Source organism: Channa argus, chromosome 1, assembly GCF_033026475.1.
Source record: "Channa argus isolate prfri chromosome 1, Channa argus male v1.0, whole genome shotgun sequence".
NCBI classification, from domain to species: Eukaryota; Metazoa; Chordata; class Actinopteri; order Anabantiformes; family Channidae; genus Channa; species Channa argus.
Window position 1 is genome coordinate 18,700,971 of NC_090197.1, and position 26,914 is coordinate 18,727,884.

The window sequence follows — 26,914 nt, forward strand, 5'->3', positions numbered from 1 at the left end:
CAGGCCAGGCCTCATCATCATCATCATCACCATCATCAGTAACTGCTTTATTCCATAGGGGAGGTGCTGGTCAATGGTAGGTGACAGAGGATGGAGGGAGCAGGGGAGATCCACAATCAATCCTGTCCCTGGCCCAATGAGATTCATGTAGGATAGAGCAACTTAATAATGATCCACAATTAGCCTGTTATCAAGCAGGGGCACAGACAAAACACACACATACACACTCTCAGACGGTTGTGGTGCAGAAACTGTCCTTCACAGAGACAGAATGCTAATTGCCTTTTAGATGAGTGACATGTAGTGTGATGTTTGGGTAACATTTGACGGATGGAGACTTTTTGTATAACTCATACACCAGCTGACTTTTTACACACACACACACACACACACACACACACACACACACACACACACACACAAAGCAGATGACATAGGAGCAGAGCTGTAAGAGTCAGTCCCCAGCTGCTGTTGGTCTACATCCATCTGGAGCATAGGCTAGAGCCCCCCCATCACCTGGTCACTTAAGTGCCCCACACCCTCCCTCTCAATCCCCCCTTATGTGCCACATTCTCCCTCAATGTCACCAAACCAGTCAGTAAAAGGCTTGTTATGCAAATCTAGTCTCAGGACCACTGACGCTCTATAATACTGGTTAGCCTTCAACATGACAGACTGCAAAAGCACCACCCCCTACTCATCCAAACTGATTCCTTAACTCAGTAGCAGCAAATCATCACTAACCTTCATTAATCTGCCTTCAGACTCCATGGCATTAATCCCATTCATCAGACTGGATTAGGTTAGCCCAAGTTCTTTACTACTCATTCCACTGACCTATGGCAAATGGGACTGATTAAGAGTGTTAAGATGTGTCTCAAAATTCTGACGATGATGATGAAGATATTCTAGCTAGGCGGCAGAACTACGGTGGCCCCGAGGGCTCAAAGCACGGCAATTTGAGGAAACACATGCAAATAGGCAAAACACAAGCAAATATATAAACCCACTTCACCAATTTGACAACACAGGCGCAGCATTAAGAAACGTGCTGCAAAAAGGCACAACACAACCAAATTAAGGAAGAGAAATTGAAGAAAATACGTTTACAAATCTAAATGGCCCCCTGGAAACATTGCTAGGACAGTTGTCATCAACACTAAAAAGTGACGGACATTTAGATTTGTAAATGTATTTTTAGTTGCTCCTTTTTAGAGGTTTCCTTGGTGTAGTGTGGCTTTTGCAGTGCTTTTCTCAATTTGGTTGTGTTTTGTCTATTTGCATGCGTTTTCTCAAATTGCAGTGTACAAAACAGGACAATTAAAACAATTGTCCTGGAAAACAGTAGTAAAAAAAAAAAACTATTTGCTGATAAGTGGCATAAAAAATGCCCTTTGGAATTAGCTTCATTTATGAATAAATTAGTATTCAAATATGATCAGATCTTCATCTAAGTTACTATGAACAAATAAAAATCAAATGCATAAATGAAAATCACTGTATTGTATATGTCTATACTAAAAACATTTCTAACATTCACAGAGTAGGTTGTGTGGAAACCCCTGGGCTAATGACATCAATGAAAGGTAATTGGGGGCAGGAGTTACAAAACATGGAGTCCAGTCAATGAAACACGATTGGAGGTGTGGAGTTTTTTGCTCTGAAACTTTTTTTACTCACAAACATGTTAGAGTTTTCCATTCATAAAAAGCATCTGCTGTTGTGAACCAAATGAGTGTCATGATTAGTGAAAGCTTGCCATAATTTAAGTGTTAAGAGTTCATTAAGGTATCCTACAGAATACCAGTGTGGCTGTCCACAAGCAGAATCTCAGCAGAAGCTGGATGGTGCGGCAGGATAATGACTCTATCCACTACAACAGAATGACTTCAAACAAATAAATCTCACTGTTTTTTTCTATACTAGTGACAGAGACTAAGATCAAATTGCTTTTCATAACAAATCCACAAATCAGATAATTCCACGGTTTACATTTCATGCCATTGTAAAAATAAAAGGGTGGGTACATTGGATTGTGACTATTTTACTAACATACTAAAAACTAACGACTAATAACAACTAATAACATTTTAAATTTAACTCAGTTATGACTAATTTTAAGAACAAGAGTGTAAGCCAAAGTCAGAGTTGATCTTTACGCAAAAACCCCCAGGTGTAGTTGCCTTGGAGGGCAAAAGAGAATTTATATCAGAGAACAGATGAGTGGATTGGCAGTGCTGACAGATGATCAAACTGGTGCCAGCCTTGGCTTGAACAAGCTTCTACAGGCTGGTGAATGACGTTAAAACTGTAGGCAAATGACACACTGCAACATCCAGGCTTCAGTTGATGTGGTATGGATATGATTAGAGTGGTGTTGAAACTCAGCCCAAAGAGGTAGTTAGCTGAAGATTATAGGACCTCACAACCAAGCAACATTAGCTTGAATGCCCATGGTCCCACAACAGCTAGACACCTTCTTGTTTTCATTTGCACTATTCCCTGACTTTCCCAGCGCTGAGAAAAACACAATGAAAGATTTCTTTTTAGGGCCTTTTTAAAACCGTCGTCCGTTAGCAATGTGGCAGCCCACCATGGGCACACAGACACAAACACAGGCATTCTGGGTAATTACTGCTAACGAGCCTGTCGCTTGTTAGCCAGACCTCCTATTTTTGCCATTACTGTGCCAACACCCTGGTTCTGTGACATCAGAGCTGGTTTTGTTGTGGGTCAACTTTGCATGTGGACACTTTTAATGACACCAGACAGTGGTTGCGTGTGTGTGTGTGTGTGTGTGTGTGTGTGTGTGTGTGTGTTAGCACGCCTAAAGAACCAGTGTGCAAGTTTATATAACTGCATTTATGAAGATGATAAGTGTGTAAAGATTGCAAAGCTATGTGATTATGTATGTGTGTATACACAAGGACACAGGTGTGTCATACAACGCAAAAGCCCAAGACATTGGTCTATATGCAAGAATGAAAGACAGCAGGATGTCCATGAGAAGAAAGTTCAAGTTTTTAGACTGCTTTTTTAAAAAAAGGGTTATGACTCTGCAATTCAGATCCCACGGCTGCCAAACCTCTAGTGACGCTCACACAGACAAACGCACACACACATCTCTGTGTAGAATGTGCCACCTCGTACACCACACACACAAACACACGAAAGGGTTCATTTTATATCAGAAGAAAAATCCAATGTAAAAATAAAAAACTACAAAAACCACAAAAATAACAGCCTGTGTCTCGAGACCTTTGGAAGTATGGGAGATCACAGCTAGTCTGTGCTAACTGAATTACTATCCTAAGTCCACGTTTTGATTGGACCTCACCTTCCTTAAAGTAAATTCAAACTAATGTACACAAAAGATAATAATAATATAATTTAGATAATTGTGTTTCTCTCAAGTCAACAGCAGGTTTCAAAAAAATTCAATCCTGCATTGAAGTATTTTCTACTATGCGTTTACATTATACTGTCTTTTATTTTCTATAAATAAAAAGGTAATAATGTTAGTCGTCAAGCTGAGTTGATGTCATCCATACTTCTCTCTTGCACACACACGTTATGAGTATGACAGTGCCCTATTTGGGGATGGTGCCATCTCCTGGTTGGAATACAGTATGTAACCTAACATCCACACCCAATCTTCTGGAAAGTGGGGTAAGGGGTTTGGTGATTTAGGATATTCAGTATTATCTTATATCCTCTTCAGTTACCACATACTGGAACACTTTTTTATGACCTATCTCCACAGGTTTAGTCTGGCTTATCAGGGTCCTTACACTGCCACTAACTCTTACTCCAAACAAAGAGTATGTATGGTTGTGTGTGCATTTTGGGCTGAAACTTTCTATTTCTTTTCTAATTAATCAATCAGTTAATTTGTTTTTGATTTGCTGGTTTATATGTTTGTTTACAAGTTTCATGAGATAGTGAAACATGCCAATGACAAGTTCCTAAAGCCACAAGTAACATCTTTAAATTACTTATTCTGTTGGACCAACAGTATATATGTCCTGTGGGCATCATATCCATTGTAACTTTGTGTAGGCCCACGCATGTTTGCAAGCGTGTGTGAGAGAAAAGCATCTGTAGAGCTACTTGCAGACACCAGAGGTACCAGTTAAATCAATGGTCAGCTCAAGTTAGTAAAAGAGTCTCCATTGAGATTCAAGAGAGGAAGAACCTTCACAGAGGACTGCAGACACTAACTATGTGCTGTCTATAGTATGTAAACAGAGAGTATGTTAAGAAAGAGTAACAGGATTATTGCTCTGATCTCACTAACTGCAGTGGGTCTGTTCTGCAGACGCCAGCATGTAAACACACACCCATTTAGGCCAAGTCTGTGTTGGTAAGGGAGCAAAAGCTACAGTTTTATTGTGCATGAATTAAAGATTGTGCAATATAAAGCAAACACATTATGAGGTAGAAGTCAGAATATAGGAGTGTCAGGGTATAGCTCACCCAACTCAAAGGAATTGTCCGTTTGAGTGAAAGAGAAAAAAAATCCAAGACCAAGAGATGGACAGTTTTACTGCAATGTGTCTCCTTCATGTTTTATCTCCCTCTTCTCCTCTTCTGCACTCTATGTGAGGGCAGTTTCTCTCCACTTTATGACTCTTTATCTGACATGAAAGGCACTAACATGGGATACCCGCCATTACAGCTCCATCAACATGAAAAGCCATGACACGGGATTCTCCACTGCAGCTCAGCCCATTAAGGATGGCTGGTGATCCTGTGCTCTGTCAAGGACCCGTCACCAGCAGACAGCACCAACATAATGAGGATCTAAAACCTTAACCTTGCCTTTAAAAGTCCTTGGTCAAACGCAGCAGTAAAAACCTCAATAGGGCACCTACTGGCTGGCCCGCTCAGTAATTACAATCCATGTCCTAGCAGTAACCCAAAAGGTCCCACAGTTTATATATACAAAAGAGTGTTAGACAGTTCAGCAGCAACTCTAAGAGGTCATAGGCCTAACACTATTAATTATTGGTAATCTCAAATGAACAAACTAGCAGTCAGATTCTGCTGCTACGCTGCCTATAACTTCTCTTTTTCCTTTTGAATAATCAGTTCTGATGGTCTCTGATAAATCCCAATATGCCACATGCCTTTGACACTGAATCACATAATGTAGATAGCCTTGCCTGGTGTAAGACAGCAAATCAAAAACACACACTCACTTTCTAATTCTTTAGGTGGGACATTACCTCCTGAAACTGGAGCGTCCATGAACACAGCACCCATCTTTTCTGCAGCAAATGCCATCTCTTTTGTGACCGTAGGGTCAATGGTGGAGGAGTCAATCAACAGTGTTCCTTTCTTCACCTTTCTGAAAAAGTTAAAACAAAAGACACTAACACTTAATATATAGTCCATCAAAACCTTTGTCGAGCTAAACCTTTGTGTTTCTACGTTACATATGAATGTCATCATTGTCACAGGGACTGTGATAGTGAGGTTTGCTTACTTGAGAATGCCATTTGAGCCTGTGTAGACATCTATGACATTAGGACTTGAGGGGAGCATTGTGATGATGCGGTCTGCTTTTTCCGCCACCTCTGCTGGGGTGACTACTACCTGAATTTTAGAGCCATCATTTTACAATATCATCATGGACAAATTACAGGTTATAGCTATATAGTAATAGAATTGCATTGAGCCTCAAAGAATAAGTGGGAAAAGGAAGTGTGTGTATAAATCAGCTTTCAAACACACATGGCTGCTAAGTGTATTATTAGCTCTTAGTAAGCTGGCCTGCTAACTAAGAGTTCAAATGTGCACATGTAATGTTTTACTGAGAACATGTTACCTGAGCACCTAGGTCCTGCAGCTCCTTGCAGGTCTCAGGGAAGACATCAGTGGCAATAACAGGATAACCATTTTTCAACAAGTTTTTGGCCATAGGACTACCCATGTTTCCCAGACCAATAAACCCCACTGGCGTTTTTGAAGCCATTGATCGTGTTGACACTGATGGAAGAAACACAAATGTGTGAGAAACATGTCAGAAAGGCTGTAGAGACAGTGTGTCCTATCACAGGTTAAAGCTAATTATAAAAAAAACATGATCTTGTTGCAGCTATACTGTGATTCTGCTTGCCAAATAAAACTATTTACTGATGCAGTAGTGCAGTGAAAACTATCACTTTGAATGGTAAGGAAATGTGACTGTGTCATAGTATTTTCTTCCAGGAAATCTTGTATGCATTGAATCTTAGAACTTGCTTTGGGGCTGTCTCGCGAGCCTATTAAACATTGTTGGCTTACCCAAGGTCCAGGGAGGTTAATTGATACTAAACAGAGTGGAAACTCTGGCAGTAAACCAACCAGACTACAACAACAGAATTAGGGCTGGAAAACTAATACCAAACAAAGCTCTTTTTTAAACTCAGCAAACTTAACTTATTTAGTATATTATTTTATAAACCAATCTTTATCTAAAGTACATTATAAATTATTTCTATGATGATAGTTAGTTATCACTGTCATCAAGTGGATACCTTATTCTCTGTCAGACGAGAATTTACTACTGTATAATTATGCAAATTATGTAATAAATACAACTGAGTGATAACCAGATTCTTCCAGGCAGACATGTAGCTTTGTCTTGCACAACACTGTAGTGCTATTGCACCCATTTTATTCTGTTTAAGAAGGACATCATTCTATCATGCAAATTATAAACATGTTTTCCAAGAACTAAATCCTCACACACTAAACTAGCTCACACACACTCAATAATGTGTGAGCTAATACTTATATTTTATAATTTTAATAATAGGACATATTACATTACATTACTTTGAAAACAAACCTCAGAGAGCTAAGACTGAAAAAATATGGCAGATCTTCTCATTATTCTGGAATTATTGTGCTGAATTGTGATGATAAAATTCAGTATACACTATAACATTTTAGAATTACCAAGATACAGCCTACAAATAGGCCATTTGTTTTTCCATTTCCCATTAGCCTATTTATATCAGCCTGAAGTTTGGTCCATAAAAGTGACACATTTAAACCACGTTTTGCAATTCCCTGGATTACAAGTAGCTTTATTTAATTTAATATTCACTTTTCCTGAAGTGTCTTGCATTTTGGGATGGAGTAGGAAAACGTGGATAGATTAGGTTTTGCAACCCAAGACTAATTCATGACGAGAACAAAAGACGACAAAAAAAAAAAAAATCAAAATATGTTGTAAAGTCATATTAAAGAGATCATCTCGGGTAAAATTTGCTTTGCTGACCACAGCTTCACGTTTTAAGCTTTACGCACACGGTACTGTTCTGCATGACTGAGCCGCATAAAGTAGGTGGCCAACTCGGACCACGTCCAGCCTGTGGTCCACGGTACACCAGAACAACATGGACAGTAAGTGTTCATCACTTCTCCACAGGGCTAACTAACCTAGCTAACAGGCTGGAGCAACTGATCCGCTTGCATTTTTCTCTGAACACACACTAGGAAACGTAACAAAACGGCACGAAGAATCCAACACTACAAGCGCATACGTTACCATAGGCAAAGTCGACATTCCTATTCCACCTTAAAACATTTCGAGACCTTCTAAGTAACGCAGCCATGCTTTCTTCCACTTGACCTCGGCGTACAGTGACATCTGTCAAGTCAGGAAAGTCAAACTAAACAATTGTGATTGAGTAGGATTTCTACCAATCGCAGCTCACGAAGAATTCCTGTGGCAAATGGGAATAGAGAAAGGCGGGATATCCTTGTTAAAGGGCTTCAACAGCCTCCTTTCAGATAAAAGCAAAAAGAATAAAAAAAGAAAAACAGTAGAATTACTCATTATAAAATTAACTTTACAGTGCATCTTTGGTTTTGCAATGTTTTTAATTAGGTAGAAAAAAGTAAATGAAATTGTTTTTTGACCCACTCATTTTACCAGGAAGACATATCCAATCATTGTATATTATTAATTTAAAAGATTTAAAAATAATTACTGTTAATTGGGATCTATTCAATCTGCTGTCTAAAGCATCCTCGGCAGTTTTGGTACTGCTCAGCATCCCGGAAGTTCAGCATCATCTGCTCTTTCAGGAAGAGACGCATCATCGTCAGAGCTTTGACAACAACGAGGACAGTGGCAAAAATATCGGCCTGACCGACAGACATCCACTCTTATTTTGCAAGTGGAATTCATATTAAATCGGGTACTTTTGAAATTTAAATCTACATTACCGCCTGTAATTATCGTCTAAACTATCAGGCAGCTAGCTGTCCGACTAAGGTAATGTTTAGCTAGCTAGTGACTTGACATAACATGGCCTTTTCACAAGCTAATGTTAGCTGCTTAGCCAGTGAAAATAAGATTGTTCTCATGTAAACTGAGTTAGTTTTACACAGCGGCGCTTTCTCATAGCGATCTAACGAAACATTTACTGCTATTGCTGTGAATCAGTGTACAGACAATGTCACGCTAGTTGGTCAAATAAGAAGAGCTACAGTTATGACTTAACGTTAATCTCGTGCACATGAATTTATCTTAGTCAGGAGTCCAGGGTTGGGTCGTGTGGGAATATAGGGTATGAGTATTAGTTGTTTGGTTCATCCAGGGAAAGATGGAGGACAGTGGTGCAAAGCAGCCTCATCTCTTGGATGCAGTTACCCATCTTTACATCTGCTTTTTTGTCCTCTTAACCTAAGATTCAGTTTCAGCAGTCTACGGTCAGACACCTTGCTGTGAGATGGGTAGCGTACTTAAAGGGGAACTCTGGTGACCGGCACTAGCCACATTTTAAAACAAATGGTTGAAATTGATTACAGCCTTTATATATCTAGATATGCCGACTTTAAGTCCATAGTCCAAAACTCTAGGTGTTTGGAACGCAGTGGAACTTTAAAAGCATCTCCACTTGCTCTGTCATTGTGGTGTGATTAGAGCCCACTGACTTGCAATGGCATCACCATCACTGAAAATACATTAGACAACTGAGTGGTTTCTTCTCGTGGTTATTAGTGAATTTACTTTGCTAAGTAAAATAATGGAGATCCCTTTTAAGTGACAAAGTTTGGCATTCAAAGTCATCCACTCATCCAACTTGTTTCCCTCCACAAACTGTGTGAAACAAAGCAAAAGGTCTTTTTTTCCCTAAGAATGTCCCTGTTCCTGTTTTAGGATAGTAGGGGGCCAGGAAGAAGGCACTGCCTCAGAGGTTGAAGTTAGACACCAAAATTGTTATATGCTCAGTAAATACTACAGATTTCATTAAAAATTGTATTCGGCATGATCAGTTACATCTTTGGTTGACTAGATAAACGTTTACACTTCTCTTTTGTTTCTTTAGCTTGTTAAATTGTTTACTTTTTGTACTGTCAATTCCTGTGTCTCTTGGTAGTTATACACTGTACAGACATCCCTAAACTGTGTTTAGTTCCTTGTTTCAACCTTACACATTGTGTAAACTTGTGTATGAATTTGGTCTAGATCTCATGTTGTTGGAAACCGGCTTTTTTTAGTAGAAATTTGCTTTGTGAACATAACTCAATTTTTTCATTCTTTTTGATACTCCAATCCAATCTAATACTCATGGTAACTGTCCTCTCCTCCTCTTTGACAGACAAATGAAGTGACCAACAGGATACAATGTCATCGTTTCAGGTGGTGGATTCATCACCGGGAAGCAGTGTCAGCATCATGGAAACATCCAACTTTGCACATGTTATCTTCCAGAATGTGGGGAAGAGTTTCCTGCCCCAGGCGCCCCTGGAGTGTCACTACACCCTGACCTCTTACATTACTCCCCACCCCAAAGACTGGGTGGGCATCTTTAAGGTACATCACATGCATACAGTGCAGCTTCTGTTAATCAGAACACACTTCAAAGACATCACCAAGCATTTCATTCATATGAATCCCTTATATTATGAAGACATAATTTAATTTGTGGAGAAATTCCCAGCCTGCTACATAAGTGTTTGTGACATAAATTATGTGTTAGGGTTTATTAATTGGCAACAGGTTTGCATTGGGCACATTAAGACATACATCTGCCTTAACACTAATGGCCCAGCTCTTCACTACATGCCTAAAACCTCACCACAACCTTTGGTGTGGTTGCTTTCCATGGAACAAGAGGAAGAGTGTACATGGTGGGCTGGTTGAGGTAGGACTTGCTGGGGGGCAAACATTTGGTGCTCTTTATGAACCACTCTGATTCTTATTAGAACCTGTTCTCCCCCTACTTCACTTGTTCCTTCCCCTCTGACTTTCCATCAGTCTTTTCTCTGCTTCCTGCTTACCAGTCTCTCCCACTGCTCCACTCTTTTATCAAGGCCATCAAATCTCACACATAATTAACAGGAAATGTGAACTAGGAAACTTAATGTCTCATAAAGTCAAAAGACAAACATTTTATTGTTGTTTAAGAACTGACTTCAAATCCACCAGCTCAATTAAAAAGGAATAAAGACGCTGTGTTTATTTGGAAAAAGTCGATTGGAAAATTTAATTGTCGTAATCAACGCTAATGAAACCTGTTTGATGGTTAGTGCTTCATGTCAGGGAACAAGAGAACTGCACCACTTCTATACTTTTATCATAAATTATTTGTTTCGTAGACATATTTATCTTATTTTCTGTCTGTTGGCAATGTGAGTGTATAGACTACAGATGAATCAAGGAACCTCATGACAGTTCTTTCCTGTTTTCAGTGAGGTATTTGTACAGAGTGCGCTTTTATGAATAATAATTAATCCACTTTCATTATATGCTGATGCCACTATACAAATGCTGATCAATTTTACATTTTGCCATAGGTGTTTGAAAGGTGTATTGCAAAAAGCAACAGGTTGTTGGATTATAATAAATGATTGTATATATTTGAGGTTCCCACTGAGCACCGATGATGGAAATTGATTAAAATGTTGAAAAACTTGACAGAAAGAAGAGATGACTCAGGGAGAGAGAATTTTCTTCCACATTGCCTTCCATTTGCCATCAGCAGGCTTTACCTGATTCAGAGGGAGACAGATGACTTAGAGTGCTCCGGCAGGCACTGATTATTTTTGGTGTGCAGACACACCCCCCAGTGGCCAAAACTAGGAAGTTGCTAGTAAAAAAAACTTGCTCATACTTGGTTGTGTTCAGTACTAACATGCAATGTATGTACAGTAAGTTGTGTGTACTCCTAAACTTGTCAAGTTAAACTTGTCAAGTTTTCTTTAGTTTTCCAGGATGCTGAAAAATGTTACATTTGTTACTGATAAATATATTTTTACTTTATTTGTCTAATGAAAGTTCAATTTAGGTTGATATTTTACGCAAGTATACACACACACAATCACACACACACAACTCCTCTTAAAGCCCTGTGGAGGTTTTCGGTTGTGGCATGTTCGTTGGGCCGGCAGGGAGAAACCCGTTGTGTGAGTGTACAATTAATGTGTCATCATGCTGTTCCCTCACACCTTCGCCAAATGATTGATAGCTGCTCTGCCTGTGATTTTTTTATAACATCACCCCTATACTGGAATGCCACACCATACCTGACCAAATGTCAGTCAACTTCACTCTGCAATTAGCAAAATTATTTATGGCTTTTTTCTCTTAAGCAAATACACGTGAGCACACAAGCAAACTTGGCAGGAGTCCATAGAAACTGAGCTTCTCACTAAAATACCTTTTTGGAGGTGGAAAAGAATGTTCTTGGCTTAAGTTCCCATGCTGACAATTACCATTTGTTTGCAGTAGCATTATCCTCAGTGTAATGGACTGATAAGATAAAAACTGCAATTATCTATCGTGCAACAGCATTATCCAACCTGATATTTTGACAGATGTTTTGAGTAGCTCAGTTGATTTATTGTTGTTAGTTAAAGCTTTCAAATGTTTTGTCATGTATTGGCCTATCCTTATTTTTTTCTGGATATTTTTTTTTTAATCTATTGTATTTGCCGGTTCACCATTTGTTGACATGGTATTGTAAAGATATGGCTTCTTTAAAATTCAACAAAACTGAGAAACCCCTTCTGGTGTTTTTAGCATACAATAATTTCCTGTAGAGCACAATGACCCACCTGGGTAAACTATAATATATAATTACTATGTGTCAAAACAGCATTCATACCATTATTTGTCTTTAGTACAACGGGTGGCTAAATTCTCCACAGCCAAATTGTAGTTATGAAATGTCACAAACATGTATCATGCATGTGAGTTGAGAGAGAGTGTGTGCACACATTCGTACACACAAGAGCTGTACAGTTTGTGAATTGTTGCTTACGCTCAACAGATTAACAATGCAGTACCCAAGTTAAGGTGTTTACAATTCCTTTACATCATCTGTCACCAACGATACACAAAAAACATTGAATTAGTTCTCCCTCGCTTTCTCAAAAAGTTTTACACAAAGTTATGTACACCCCTGCTACTCACCCCCACTCCATTCTCACACCTTCACGCCCTCTTTTTTTTTTTTTTTTGAGTAAAAGGAGGTGTGAGGAAGAATAATAGGGTAGGCTTTGTTTGTTGTTTATATCCATCCCTAAAACTGTATGCAATCTTTCAATTCTTTAATTACATGGGTTTTTTGTTTTTTTTAAATTATTGATAAATTATAATGTGTAATCTGGGTATTACACTTGTAAGTCGCTTTGGATAAAAGCGTCTGCTAAATGACTAAATGCAAATGTAAATGTAATCGTGTTTAAAATTATGATTTGTTTAACATATGTCTAATCTTTTACACTGTCTATTTTATTGTGGATCAACATTTTAATTTTTGATTAAACTGTTTCCTCAGGTGGGCTGGAGCACAGCCAGGGATTACTACACCTTCCTCTGGTCTCCTATGCCTGAAAACTATGAACCAGGAAGTACTGTTCACAGGACTGTGGTGTTTCAAGGTACAGGCACACACTCCCTACTGTATGTAAACCACGATACAGCCCCAGAGTATTCCAAAGCAACTCCTCCATTTTATGGCACATATAAAAACCAGTACTTTTATTTAATAAGGGAACACAACCGCAAACAACGGCCTGGGACCTGAGCACCTCTCAAACCACACACACACACACACACACACACACACACACACACACACACACACACACACACACACACACATTGAGGGCCTGCAAACAGGTTTTACTGGGCCTGGAATGGTCAAATATTACACAGTGAAAATATGAGAGCATGCTGTGGTGTGTCAGAAGTCAGTAAACAAGTTGTCTGCCGGATGTTCTGTACTTACTCCTCTGTCCCAAAGAACCAAGCCTGACATGTCAATAATGTGCCCTGAGAGCGTAGCTGTTGGCTGTTTGAAATGTATATGCACATACTGTGTTGGCTATTACAGTATTATGCATTTTCTGTTAAATTTACTTGCTATTGTTCTTCGAGAAAGAGGCAGTGCGATCACAGCTGTGTATCTTTTCTTATTTTTGAACAAGAACAGTTGCTGTATTGGCCACACTTACCTAAAATACAATGAAATTAACTGAAACAGATTACTGTTTGCTGAAGTGAATATGAAATATAAATATAAATAAAAAGAGAATTTAACACATGCTCTCTTATCTCTTTGCACTGTAGGTTATTATGTACCTAAATCTGATGGAGAGTTTTATCAGTTCTGTTATGTTACACATGCTGGTGACATCAGAGGAGCTAGCACTCCCTTCCAGTTCAGGTCAGCAACCCCCACTGAAGAGCTGCTGACTGTTACTGAGGACGACAGCAACTCAGACATACTGGTTGTCACCACCAAGACTGGTCTGTTAGAGGTAGGACATGTGAGAAGAACATGTTTCTCGTAAGGTTTTGACTCACATTAAGAGTCCTATAGAAGGCTAGTACAACAGGTGCTGACCTGTACCTGAGAAGAGTACGAATTCCCCTTTTGGCATTGCTCTACATCATTGTCCTTCTAGATTGCTGTGAAAACCTACATAAAAATGCATTCTTCCTCTACTACAATTTTTTTCTATTTCTTTAGATAACTCATACATAAAAATGTTTAAGAAGCATGTTCCATTCTCATCTGTCCTTTTCACTCAACTTATCTTCTCCTTTGCAGCGAGTGGAGGAGGCACAGCAGGAGCGCAGGGAGCTGTTAAAAGCCATGCGGCTCCTGCAGGAGGAGAAACAGCAGTTGCAGGAGGAGCAGAAAAGACTGGCCAGGGAGAGGGAGCAGGAGAGGGAGACATGCTCCCTGTTGAGGACACACAACCAGGTTAGCAAGTGGGGATAAGGTACAGGGATGGCAAAAAGGGGTAAACAGAGAGATGTTTGTTTTGCACTTGCAGAATACTTTATTAGTAAACAAATAATTCTATTTAAATATTAAATATATAGATCTGAATCATATATATATATATATATATATATATATATTTTGCAACACTGAAATGTGAAATTAAAGACGAGACAGTTCCAAGAAGTCTGTGCATGTGTGTATTTGTATGTAAATATATCGGAGTCTACAAAGACAGTCACTATTTGCATGTGTTTGGTGCCGTTTCCTCACCAGTGATCACAGGTCTGAAAACTTCAAAGAGATTTATGAATAATCTGTGTCCATGTCGAGAGACACTCAAATAGCTGAAGTGTGTGTGTTTCTGTGTGTGCACACCAATTATTCTCTACCGTCTTTAACAACCAACTCAGTGGGCCAGAACGGAATTGGGACGCAGTTTTCCTGGGCATCTGGCGTCAGGGACGATGCCATCGTAACCACAGAGTGAACAAACATGACGTCAAACACGCACACAAATGCACATCTATACACATGCACATACTGCCTCCCACCCCACCTTCTTCAATCTCACGTTCACATTCAGGTTCCGCACCACAGGGCCTCTTTAATGTGCATTCACATATGCACAAGCGCATGTATGCACACACAAACAAACACACTCATTATCCCACCCACTTGCAAACCCTTTTAGTCTGTGTGTGGAATGAGAGGAGGGTAGTCCACAAAACCGCCTGCCTGAAAAAAGAGCCCTGCCCAGCCTCAGGGACAAACACCACTCAGTCACGCGATTCAGTGGCCACTGCTTTCTCGCTGTCTATTTTCTCCTCATCTGCGTGTCCATTTCTTTCTCACTCAGTTTTCATGGATTTCTTTTTATGTTTAAGCTGGCTAGATAAACCTGAAAAAAAAAACCCACATAAATTCCTGTCAAAATGAAATTAAAAACCTTCACAATTAATATAATTTTTTTTCCTGAATAGGCTTCCCTATTCAGTCACTCACTAGTAGGGTTTTGGTTTGTTATGAATTACTTATTTAGAATTAGCTTGGCACACACACACCTAATAACAACAGAAGAGGGACAGGACGGGGAGAGGTGAGCAGGAGGAGAGGTGAAACACCAAAACTTGCCAAGGGTCAAGTAAGTTTACATCCAGTATCTTATCGCCACCTAGTGCTGATCCCTGGTTTAGTAAGAGTCAGAGCAGTATGCTTTGAGTTAGTTTGCTGCTCCTTTTACGAAGGACAAAATCGCCATAAATTACGAGGCAGTACACACTTACACTGTTATTGCCATGCTGCTTTTCATTCAACAGGCATGTCCATCTGTAGATATACGACTTGTGTGTAGGTGTGTCTGTGTGCTCTGTATAGCCTTTACAGTAGGTGCATTAGCTCATGCCATGCTGATGAAAATATCCTTTGAGTTTAACATGAAAACATAAGTACATATTTTGTGGCTGCTAATTTTACGACTACAGTTTTTATAAGGTCTTTATGCACTGCTAAAGTGCTTCCCAAACGCCAGCCGTAAAAATCATACAGTAATCTACACAGAGCCAAGCCCTAGAGGGAGACAGGCCTGAGTATGCATTGGTGTGTGTTTGTGCACTCTGTCTGTCCTGGACTGATGGCCAATCTCTCTGCTTTCTATCTGCCTCCATATGTCCTTGAATGTGTAGCAATGCATCGGGTGTGTATGTGTCTGTGTGCACGTGCACTACATAATAGAAATTACAGTGGAAGCTGAGCCATGTTGTTCTGTCAGAACCAATATTAGCTATGATTGATTTAATGTCCTTCACTGCTGATTAGCAGCAAGTTTAAACAAGACGTTTCCTCAGCAGGCACACCACACGGAGAAACCAGACCTTATACAATCTGGTGTGCAATAATAGGAATTAGTTTTTTAAGGTATTCACTGATAGGAGACAGGTTATTCCTGCAGGCATTCACCACATGCTGCTCTTGTTTGTTCAATTAGGGCTACTGAAAAGGTCAATAACTTTGAATACTGCTTGTGTGTTTTGCATCAATCAACAGAGTTGCATGAGCCTTAATTTGTAACTGGTGATTTGTAATTGTTAATATAAGACTTTACAAATCCCCAAACAGGAATTTTTTTCTACAGCTGCACTAGAAATATGCAACATGCTTGCTACTGTATATACGTTTGTTCATAGACCCTATACATGAAACGTTGGTGCAAATATAATTTCAACTTCGTAAAGGGGGTAGGTATAAATGATTAATGCAGTACATATAAAACATGTGCATCATTGCATCATGGAGTATGTAATCTATGCAACACACATGTGCTGTGTCTCATGAAATATTATTATCTATGATTAATCATCAGGGTTGCACAAGGTCCTGACTAAATCCAGCACTACTTCTTCCTCTGCGGAGTCTGCTGCAGTGATTGGCTGGATTGCTTGTCATTGTGATTTACAGCTTCACAGCTTCTCTGTTGTCACATAGGAGCTGCTTCGCTCATCACAGGGTCTGTCAGAAGAGAGGGAGGAGGTGAGGAGGAGACTGACAGAGGCCACAGACCGGGTTCGTCAGTTGGAGGAGGACCTGCTGGGAGTCACCCAGAGAGGCCTACAAAAGGAGACAGAGCTCGATTGGTCAGTTAAGATTGGAAAATGCCAACAAATGGTCAACAAATCAGTGATTCAAACATTTCCATTTCCAAACCTGAGGACATTTAAGTACCTGCTTCTGTTGAGAGTATCATCTCAAATGTCTGCAACTTCCTATGCTTTCAGTTAAAAAAATCAAAAGTAATTGAAGCATTAAATCTGCATATTCCATGAAGAATGCCATGTTCAACCTTTTTCTCAAATATATTTTCCTGTTATTTGGGGGTCATTTCGTATATTTAGTACCTGTAGTAAGGGCTGCTAAAGTTGGCACTTTACTTGGTAAACAATAAGGGGATATTTTCTAACATTCTAACATTTTTTCATTTTGTGCAAAAACAGCTTGATGTATTCTGATGTTTTTTCTGTAATTAGCACATAAAACTTCCCAAAACCTTTTTCCCTTTTTTCCAGTCTGCGTGATCGTCTGAAGAAGCTGACAGCAGAGAGGGACAGTCTTGAGAACCAATTGAAGAATGAGAAGGATGAGAGAGACCTTTACAAGGTAAGAGACGGACTGGATGAATGCTGCTTGCAAATATTTCTAGTTATCCTATGTGGTTGTTTTAGTTAGCACTGTGTGTGTGTGTTTGTGTGTGTGTGTGTGTAATGGTTGCTTTGATACATGTACTTAATTGTTTCTGTTAGTAGTTATTTTTTTATGTACTTGGATCTTAATCTCAAGGGATCTGGTGATTAAAGATTTAATTAAATCTAATAATGACGTGTTATGGAGCAGTGTGTGTTGTTCTTCTTCTTTGTGTTATTACTTGTGTAGGCCCACCTGCGCAGTACAGAACTGGAGAACACCAAACTGAGTGCAGAGCTGCAGATGTTGAAGGCAGTGGAGCTAAACCGAGAGGTGACCATTGCCCAGTTCCAGGAGGAACTGGAGAGGCTCAGGGTATGTGTTGCACAGCGGGACAGCTTGGAGAAAGAGCTGGTGGCACACAAGGCTGACAAGGTAATGTCGCTTGTTTGTAATTTTGCTGCCAATGTCAAATAATTAACCAGATCTTGTGATTAACCCGAAATGTTAAATATAAGTAATACATCTTTACACATCTACTGCACTCAGAGTATAATTGTGGGTTTGTTTTGTAAATCTGTTAATCTATATATTAATTTCCTTCACTTTAGGCAGAGCTGGCCCGTGTGGTCGAGCAACTCCGTCAGGCCGAGGAACAGCTGCAGGCGTCGCGGCAGCAGGCCTCCATGCTGGCCTCAGAGCTCCGTGATTCAGCCAGCGCCCGTGACCATACGATGACTGAGCTGTACCGTGCCCGCTTGGAGGCTGACAAGCTCCGCGCCAGTCTAGCTGATGCTCAGGCTGAGTGCCAACGCATGGAGAGCCAGCTAGACCGCATGAGAAGCACTGCACAGAAGGAGGTGGTCAGTACCTCTGCCTTTCACTTTCTGGGATGTGATGTCCAAGAATTAGAAAAGCTAAATAATGAAAAACTTTTCCTGTGGGAGTTTGCTCACCTTTTTCTACGTCAAGATGTAGAGTTGAGGTGTGGCCTTATTTTCAGTCAGTTCAATCGGTTTTTGTAATTATCATCTCCTTCTGTTTAAGGGTGTTGGGACCAGTGAAGAGTTCACACCCAGTATTATAGTGGTGTCAGAGGCAGAAGCTGAGCTGCAGAGGGAGGTTGAGGAGCTAAAGCTGCGTCTTCATATGGCTGCCGAACACTATAAGGAGAAGTACCGGGAGTGTCAGCGACTCCGCAGGCAGGTTGCCAAACTAAACACTACTGAGACACAGGCGGTGAGTAACTGGATAGTGATAGTGAGAGACATTTAAAAAAAACATATAACAAAAACTACCTACAGATACGGTAGATTTACACAGAAACAACTAGCAAGTAGATTGTGTTAATACATTTATTTATGTTACTACGTGTCTGTTTACAGGAGCCAAAGAGAAATGCATCCACTGAGACAACACAGGAGCCACTGACTCCTAGTCCAGAATCACCCACAGGAGGTGGACACACCTAAAAACACGCATTGGGGTTCCATTTATTTTGACATGTAGACCATTAAGACTTATGCTGCAATTGAAAGTAATATTTGTTCTAACTCTTCATAAGTCATTTGTGGAAAAACGAAATCATAACAGAAAGAGATTACACCAAAAATGTTTCCTTAACAATATTAAAGGAAAAATAACACAGTAAGCATTAATGCTTGAATGAAAGGGAATGTCCAGCTGACCATATAATTCTCCGTGTTTTTGCAGGGAATATTAGTTCTGCTGTTCTACAACAAGAAGCTGAGATGACAATCACCCCAGAAGTTCATGACAGGGAAGCAACACAAATCAGCAGAGAAAAGGAAGAAGGGGAGAGACAAGAAAGGCCAAAAGCAGAGGGGGAAGAAGACACAAACCCAACTAAAAAGAATGAAGATGAGAAAGAACAGGAAGAGAAAAAGGAGAGTCTGCAAGAGGAGAGCCTGAGGATGACAAGCTGGGTGGAGGTGGAGAATGATAGGCCAAGTGCTGAGGAGAATTGTGTAGTGGAAAATAGTGCATCGAAACCAGAGGAAGTGAGAGATGGTGTCAAGGAACATGTATTGCTGAGTGTGGATGAAAGAAGCATGGGGGAAGCACAGATGGAACAGACTCGCTCGGTGGAGGAGGAGCTGGCAATGATGGAGGAGAAGTGGAGGGAACAGTGTGCCATTAATGAGACACTCAAACAGCGTCTGGCTGACGAAGAGGAACGGTTTAAAGTAAGATAAACACTTGCATGCCAACATACACACCAGAGCTTAACATTGTGATTAACTTATTTCTGACTCATTCTATTCTTTTTTTGTGGGCACAGAAGTGCCCTCAATACAGTGCGTACAGTGTGTAAACTTCCTACAAAGTAAGGGCTTTGCGGTTATAGTTATTGTTATCATTGAACTATCACAAACCGTGTTAATCTTACTTCTCCTAGAGCCCAATGTGAGATCTTCAACACCAAACATTACATTTACAATTAAGCAGAATACTGTACTTCAGTGTCATTGCTATGGCATCATACAAAATGTTCTATCTTAACAGAAATGCAACCCTAAAGCATGATTGATCAACCCCTACGCTTAACAGTGGGTTCTGCTTAATCTTCCCACAGATAATTTGCAGTCAGATGGGGGTTTTGCATGCGTTTCCAACTAGATTAGTTTAGAGCTCTTCTCTCTGAAACTTTTCTTGACCTCCCCAGTTCTGCTCAGCTGATATCTCTTAATTTCATATGCAGTGGAAACTGCAAACTGAAAATGTTTTTACTATATTGTCATGACCTGCTTTGTGAGGATCAATAACATTAATTTCCAGTTTTATGCAGCTGCATAGAAGAACCAATAATCTTTACCCAAGGTTTGCGTTAGAGTAATTATAAAGCTTTGAAATTGGCACCAGCTGACATTTCCAAAAAATGTTGTGCATATGCCTTAGCTCTAATGAACAAATAAGACTTTACAGATCTTAGGGTGCCCAAACATTTGCACAGTTTTTTTTTTTCATTTATGAGTCATGAAAGGACCTGTGAAATAATTTTTGCTTAACATTAGTTGTAAAGGCAAGTGCAAGCAGGTTGGAACCGGTGGAGAAGAGTGTCAGGTGTGTTGTGTGATAAAAGAGTATCAGTGAGAATGAAAGGAAAGGTGTTCAAGACGGTGGTGAGACCAGCGATGTTGTTCGGCTTAGAGACAGTAGCACTAAAGAAAAGACAGGAGGCAGAGCTGGAGGTAGCAGAGCTTAAGATGTTGAGGTTCTCTTTGGGAGTGAAGAGGATGGACAGGATCAGGAATGAGGACATCAGAGGGACAGCTCATGTTAGATGTTTCGGAGATAAAGTCAGAGGCCAGATTGAGGTGGTTTGGACATGTTCAGAGGAGAAACTGTGAATATATCGGTAGAAGGATGCTGAGGTTGGAGCTGCCAGGCAGGAGGTCTAGAGGAAGACCAAAGCGGAGATTTATGGATGTAGTGAGAGAGGACATGAAGTTAGTTGAGGATGGAGGATGCAGAAGACAGGGTTAGATGGAGGCACATGATTGGCTGTGGTGACCCCTAAAAGGGAACAGCTCAAAGGAAAAGAAGAAGAAGAAGGTGTATTTCATAGCTTCTCTTGGACATATGGTATTAACTCTGTTTTTTTAATTGGCTCATAAATAACAAGAATAACGCTTGGCCACGTGGTGTCAGATATTTTTGACATTGTACTTGACTATATATTTACCAAGATAATCCGGATTACTGCATACATGCACGTCATTGTTGCATCTCTGCTACACAAAAGTCATGTGTGTGGTATGTGATTCAATCCAAGCAATTGATCATGTTGCGTCTGTGTGAGCATGCTTTATTTTAAGTGTGTGTACCCGCCAAAGTACCAACTGCCTTTCTTAACCTCCATGAGTGAGTGTGTGTTTATCAGTGCTGTAAATAAGGCTCTCTCTTGTCTTTGATAGAGTCTCCTGTCTCAGGCGAGGGCCTCAGGCCCTATGCCACTCTTAATGGCCCTGGAGACTGACAAGAAAGGCAGCCGCAAAACACTATGCTTTACGGCTGTTTACATCAGCCATCCAGAGGATGGCTCATGGGAGTGAAGGAGAAGGGAGAGAATGGGGGGAGTGCAGAAATCAACTGGTGCAGACTCCCTTTGCCTGAACTTAACCCTCTAATGCTGCTCCTGAAATTTATGAAGAGGGGGAAAGTGAGAGAGAAAGAGAGGAGATGAAAGCAAATGACAGAGAAGCCAAAAGAAGCTAGCAAAATTTAAGAGTGAGGCTAGACAGACATGGAGCAGAAAGGCAAACTGTGGGATGGGGGGGGGCTTTGGAACCTTTGTAATGGGATGAAATAAGAGAAGAGCAGGCAACCAACCATGTAAACTATCCTACAGGGTCAGTTCTGTTAGGAAGTTAAAGATTTACTATGATCCCCTGGTCAGCTTCAGTCTGCTCCGTACATGGACTGTGGGTTTTTACAGTAAGACACATTTGAAACACTTTATATATTAGTGAACAAATAATATAAACGATCACTTGCTTGTCTGTTTCAGTGCCACAAACGGGATGACAATTCCACCTAGAAGCAAGAGACACAGAATGTGTTCAGTGTTCATTAATTGTATGCTTGTAAGGCGCAGCTGTAGCTCAGTTGGTAAGGCAGTCGTCCACGAACCACAGGGTCAGTGGTTCGTGGACGACTGCCACGACGACTTTCTAACAGAGCTGAAAGGCAGTAGATACTTGTGGTGGTGGTTCGATCCCCGATCCCAGCTATATCTCGATGTGTCTCTCACTGAGACTGAACCCCTAACAGCCCATTCCCCTCCCCAGCTGTGCAGTCCCAGTCCAAGCCCGGTAGAAATTGGGGATGGTTGCGTCAGGAAGGACAAAAAAAAAAAAAAGTTCATTAATTGTATGCTTCATATCAAGTTTGAGCCAATCTGTTGAGCAAATCCCGTTCACCACCTTATTATTTTATTATTAGTTATTTTGGGAGCTGAAGTGTCAAAAAATTAATTGACACCTGCATTTCCTATCGATGACTGTTTAAAAGTAATGTTTCGAGCAAATACAAATATACTGTCCTGTAGTCCCAGGTTCTCAAATGTGAGAATTTGCAGCACTTGTCAAATGTGTCATGGTTAATTGAATTTCATTGGAATAATAATTTATTATTGTCTTGTCTGGTTTTAATAACCCATTATTAAATTAACCCATTGTTAAATTTTAACAACTGAGTGGACACAAATCAGGGTAATATGATCACTAGTCTGGTCAGTGAAATAATGTTCTGTCTCTCTATTACAGATATATTAGAGTTCAATATTTTAAACCAACCCTGAGGTAGACTGCCATCGTGTCCAGGGTGTATTAAACCTCTGACAGCTGTGATAGTCTCCACCCTCCTGAGCCCTGAGAACAGAATAGGCAGCTAACATAAAAGATGCATTATTGCGAATGCAACCCTAATGTTTTTCTTTTGTTTGTGTGTTTTCTGTCATAGATGCAGATGGCAGAGCGAGCCAGTGAGGTGACGGAGCTAAAACGGAACCTAGCAAAGGCCCTTAGAGACAAGGAGCAACTACAGGAGGTAAAGCGCATATACAAGTACACTGTTCTGCATGAGTTTTATGTTGTTTCCAGCATTGGGTAAATGAGCAATTAATATATCCATTCTTCAGTTATCCATGGAGGTTTGAATAGGGAAGGATTTGCATTAGAAAGGTTTTTGATTATTAACATTTTCATCCCATAACAGTGCTGCTGATTATATCAACCACATCAAATGTAAGAAAGTAATCTAAGCTCTCAATTAAATTCCCATGAGTGCAGTGTCTAAACTGATTTCTGTAGTGTTACCTTCCAATCTCCACACTCCCCACTACCCACTAATTAATACATCTATGCTGGCTTTTTACGCCCATTGGTACAGTGCCATTAGACAGTTCAAATGCCACACAACGTGTCTGTTTCACCTTCCTAACCCTGGTTTAAATGTTAGACCTGATAGCAGCGCACTAATGAAGTCATCAAGAGAGGGGGTCAGAAAGACATAGAAAGACGAGTGAGGGAGAGTAAAAAGGTAGAGAGCGAGTGGCTCTATCAGCAAAGTCAGAGCAGAGGGAGCCACAGTCTGACACCCATTACAGTAATGGGTAAGGTAATAATGCTCTTGCTTCAGATATAATCACAAAGGGCAGCAATAGTGTAGGGGGAAACTTAACTTTTAGTTAAAAGTAATTACTCTCCATGTAACAGTGAAAATGTGCTATGGAACCATTTGACTGAATTTCTTTCACACAGCTGCTTCATCCTCACTTATCCCTTTCTCTTAAAACATATCGAAGAGCCATATTGAAAAAGGAAATTTATGAAACCTTAATTAATATGCACTGATAAACTGATGTAGATAATGATATGAGAATATTGAGTATTAAAGTATAAATGTGTATATGTGCATGGTATATGATCAAATGCATCTGTGCAGTTACAAATGTAATTACACAGTTTCTGTCTTTATGTTTTCAAGTTCAACTAACAAGAAGATTATTTTAAATACATAATACTTGTTTGAGCCCACTAAAGTACCATGACATTCTCTCCTACAGGAGCTGGAGCGTTTTGTCTCCAGGCAGAAACAGCAGGATGCTGGTGTTCAGGGGGCTGAGATTAGGCAGCCAATGGTGTTACACTACCCTATGCCCTACCCCCAGGACCCCTCACCACCACCGCTGGTGCCACAGAGGCCTGCTGAGCTGCAGTTTGGCAATCCCTACTCCACTGAAACCACAAAAGGTAGGAGGAAACCAAACTTTGATGAGTATTTATTTTTCATATTCTATTGAATTCTGTTACTGCTGTTTGGTTAAGGACAGAAAAAGGTTCATGCGCATTGATGTTTTACTAGACCGGGTGGAAGTTGCTCTGTCACCTGAGCACATGTCCCGTCCACCACCTGAGGCCCCGCCCTGCACTCCTCCCTGTGCACCCCCAATCACACCCCCGAGTCCTGGCCCTGCGGCACCAGGCTGGGACCAAGAAGTGGTCTGCATTCAGCCATCTCGTAGCACAAGTCCCCCCGAGAGCCTGGAGCCTCCACCAGAGGAAATACGAAATGTAAGGGCATAGATATGTACACTAACCCTAACTAGGAAATACATGTAGTTTATGTAATATTTAGGATTTTGTATACTTACATAAACCCTTCTTGGTTGTTTATAACTTTTTTCGGTTTAATGGTAAAAACATTTTGATGAATTTGTGTTTGTTATTTGTGTTTGTATTTGTGTTATTATATAAATGACCATCCTTTTCATAATGTGCTTGTGTTGTGTATCAAAGGTTGCTGACGGGGCTCCGCCATCCTGTAACCACCAGTCCAGTAGGCACAGTGAAGCCAGAAGCAGTTTCTGCTTTGATTCCAGGTAGAACACCTACACATATAAAGAAGCAGGGGGAAAAAACACAAGCAAACGGAAAATTGCAGATTTAAAATTGACATGTCAAGTGAGATTCTTTTTCAGTGCACAAGGTATCTGAATAATTTCTGCATCCATTGGTGTTAAAAATAATATGGTAGATGCATACATTTAGAGACTTGAAATTACTTATAGATGAAGTATCACATAATGCTGATAATAGACCTGCAGGAGATAATACAGTTAATGCTTAGTACTGAATTAACAAATTTTCCAGGCGCTGAAACCTCTGGGTTTTATTACTTTTATTCTGGTCTGAAAAAGGAAAGAAAGTCCAGATGCACTGGCAACACTCATTCAGAACAATGAAGAACAGTGCTGTAGAACTGTTGGTTTTGCAGGACGAAGACTTAATTCTGATGCCAAAGCACAGCAGTGTTAGAGTATATGTAGTTGTCCTAAGTCTACAGGGGTCAGACCTCTGGCCTGTCATCTAAACTATACCACACTTCTCTTTTTCCCCCTTCCATGTACCCCCCTCCCCCCCTCGCATTCTCCAGCAGTGACGTTCATAAGCGCTGCCCACTATGCGAGGTGATCTTTCCACCACACTTTGAGCAGCGCAGCTTTGAGCAACATGTGGAAAGTCACTGGAAGGTCTGCCCCGTCTGCTCCGAGCAGTTCCCACTCAACTGTCAGCAGCAGCTCTTCGAGAGGCACGTCCTCACACACTTTGATGGCCACGTGCTCAATTTTGAGCAGATTGAATGAAGAGTGTAAAGGGCAAAACTAGAATGCTCACCTATTGTGTGGGTAAATGTGTGTTGTCAGCTCTTAGTTCATTTTTATCAGGGTTTGGTTAAGTTGTCTTGTTATTCTACAATCATTAGCACTTTGCAATCTTAAAGGTTAGAAAGGATGTAGTTCATATATGAAAGGAGGCAGTTTGTCCTTTAGAGGCTACTTTCACCTTAATTCACAGTGGCTACAAAAATCATTGACACTTGTGAACGGTGTCATGGTCCTTCACTTTTGTATCTTTTTTCTTCTATCTTTCTTCTTCACGGGACTAAGGCACCACTGGAAGTGCATGTATTTTATTCTGTGTTCTAAACAAAACTACAAAATTCCAGTTGCTGAAGCGGAGTGAATTGTAGCAGGAAATTTCAGTTGAGGCTTTGAAAAAAAAGAAAAAGTTTTAGTAGCTTAACATCCCTGTTCTTTCACAATAATGAATATTTATTTTCAATAAGTAGGATTCTGTTTCAGTAAAGCAGTCAAACCGTGCTTCATCATTTATTTGCCTACATTATTCAAGGCTTGAAAAGATAGAAGAGATTAGAAATTGTGTCAAAATGTAAATGCAGATAAAGATGCATTTATGTCTTGAAATTAACTTGGACAGGAAGTGAAGTTTGAGTTCTCCCATACTACTGTGTGTATGATAGTGTTTTGCAAACAAAGACATCAGATGGTTTAAACAAAAACAGCACTACGTTTTCATGTATCTGCACTAAATAAGGCTTTATTCTGAATGTACTGTACATATGAAAGTAAGTATAAGTTGTTGAGAGACCTGTGAACTATTGTTATGACCCTGCCTCCCTGTTACCTCCTCCATGTTTTAGTGATGAAAGAATGACAGACCAATGATGTTTTACTTCCTGGTGTGCACTTTTTTGGTCTTGGGCTGGTTGACGAGAAGCTTGGCTGACATACTGTACCATGTTTAAGGCAAATGCACACTTTTACTGTTATGTACTTCCATAATTTTAAAGTTAGTACTGTGAAGATGAATTAATTGCGTTGTGCACAGCTCCATGTTAGCTTCATGGGTGAATGTCATTCGTTTCTCTCCATGGGGCTTCATACCACTGCTTGTCTAATTTTGTGTCATTTCTAAATGAGCACTGACAGTATTGTAATCAGGCTTTAAATTTGCACATGCCCAGTCACAAGTCAGATATGTGTGTGTGTGTGTGTGAGTGTCATGTGTCCAATGCTGCCCTTTCCATATGAGAATGTCTGGACAGCGGTTAAAGTGTGCACTGCAGATATCTTTATGAATAAAGAAGGCTTGTTTAAATGCACTACTGTA

General features: G+C 40.2%; 2 protein-coding genes across 7 annotated transcripts in view; one reads left to right on the top strand and one right to left on the bottom strand.

Annotated features, from left to right (window-relative positions):
* The window catches only part of hibadha (3-hydroxyisobutyrate dehydrogenase a), a 21,780-nt gene extending 14,121 nt beyond the window's left edge, over window positions 1-7,659 (bottom strand). For all 3 annotated transcript variants that reach the window (XM_067504879.1, XM_067504888.1, XM_067504899.1), the window contains exons 1-4: window positions 7,541-7,659; window positions 5,831-5,991; window positions 5,489-5,598; window positions 5,229-5,350 (exon numbers count right to left, since the gene is read on the bottom strand). In XM_067504879.1, the coding sequence (XP_067360980.1) occupies window positions 5,229-5,350; window positions 5,489-5,598; window positions 5,831-5,991; window positions 7,541-7,607 (460 nt within the window). In that variant the 5' untranslated portion in view covers window positions 7,608-7,659. The remainder of the gene's footprint in view (window positions 1-5,228; window positions 5,351-5,488; window positions 5,599-5,830; window positions 5,992-7,540) is intronic.
* A 392-nt stretch (window positions 7,660-8,051) lies between these two features.
* Window positions 8,052-26,906, top strand: tax1bp1a (Tax1 (human T-cell leukemia virus type I) binding protein 1a). Of its 4 annotated transcripts, none has more exons than XM_067504838.1 (17): window positions 8,052-8,195; window positions 9,603-9,817; window positions 12,786-12,888; window positions 13,580-13,770; window positions 14,064-14,219; window positions 16,725-16,873; window positions 17,303-17,393; window positions 17,667-17,852; window positions 18,029-18,280; window positions 18,465-18,656; window positions 18,803-18,875; window positions 19,131-19,624; window positions 22,902-22,988; window positions 24,007-24,193; window positions 24,306-24,514; window positions 24,740-24,822; window positions 25,377-26,906. In XM_067504838.1, exons 2-17 carry the CDS (start codon window positions 9,629-9,631, stop codon window positions 25,585-25,587), a joined length of 2,853 nt encoding a protein of 950 aa, XP_067360939.1. In that variant the 5' UTR covers window positions 8,052-8,195; window positions 9,603-9,628; the 3' UTR covers window positions 25,588-26,906. The 4 variants fall into 4 exon arrangements, with proteins under 4 accessions (XP_067360939.1, XP_067360968.1, XP_067360958.1 ...); XM_067504867.1 differs by having other exon boundaries at window positions 25,380-26,906; XM_067504857.1 differs by having other exon boundaries at window positions 8,056-8,170.
* Window positions 26,907-26,914: the final 8 nt, after the last annotated feature.

Bases quoted from the DNA above. Each gene is read 5' to 3' on its own strand.
- tax1bp1a (XM_067504838.1), top strand. From the start codon at position 9,629: ATGTCATCGTTTCAGGTGGTGGATTCATCACCGGGAAGCAGTGTCAGC. The intron at 17,394-17,666 runs GTAAGAGACGGA...TTACTTGTGTAG, and splicing joins ATGAGAGAGACCTTTACAAG to GCCCACCTGCGCAGTACAGA. The intron at 17,853-18,028 runs GTAATGTCGCTT...CCTTCACTTTAG, and splicing joins TGGCACACAAGGCTGACAAG to GCAGAGCTGGCCCGTGTGGT.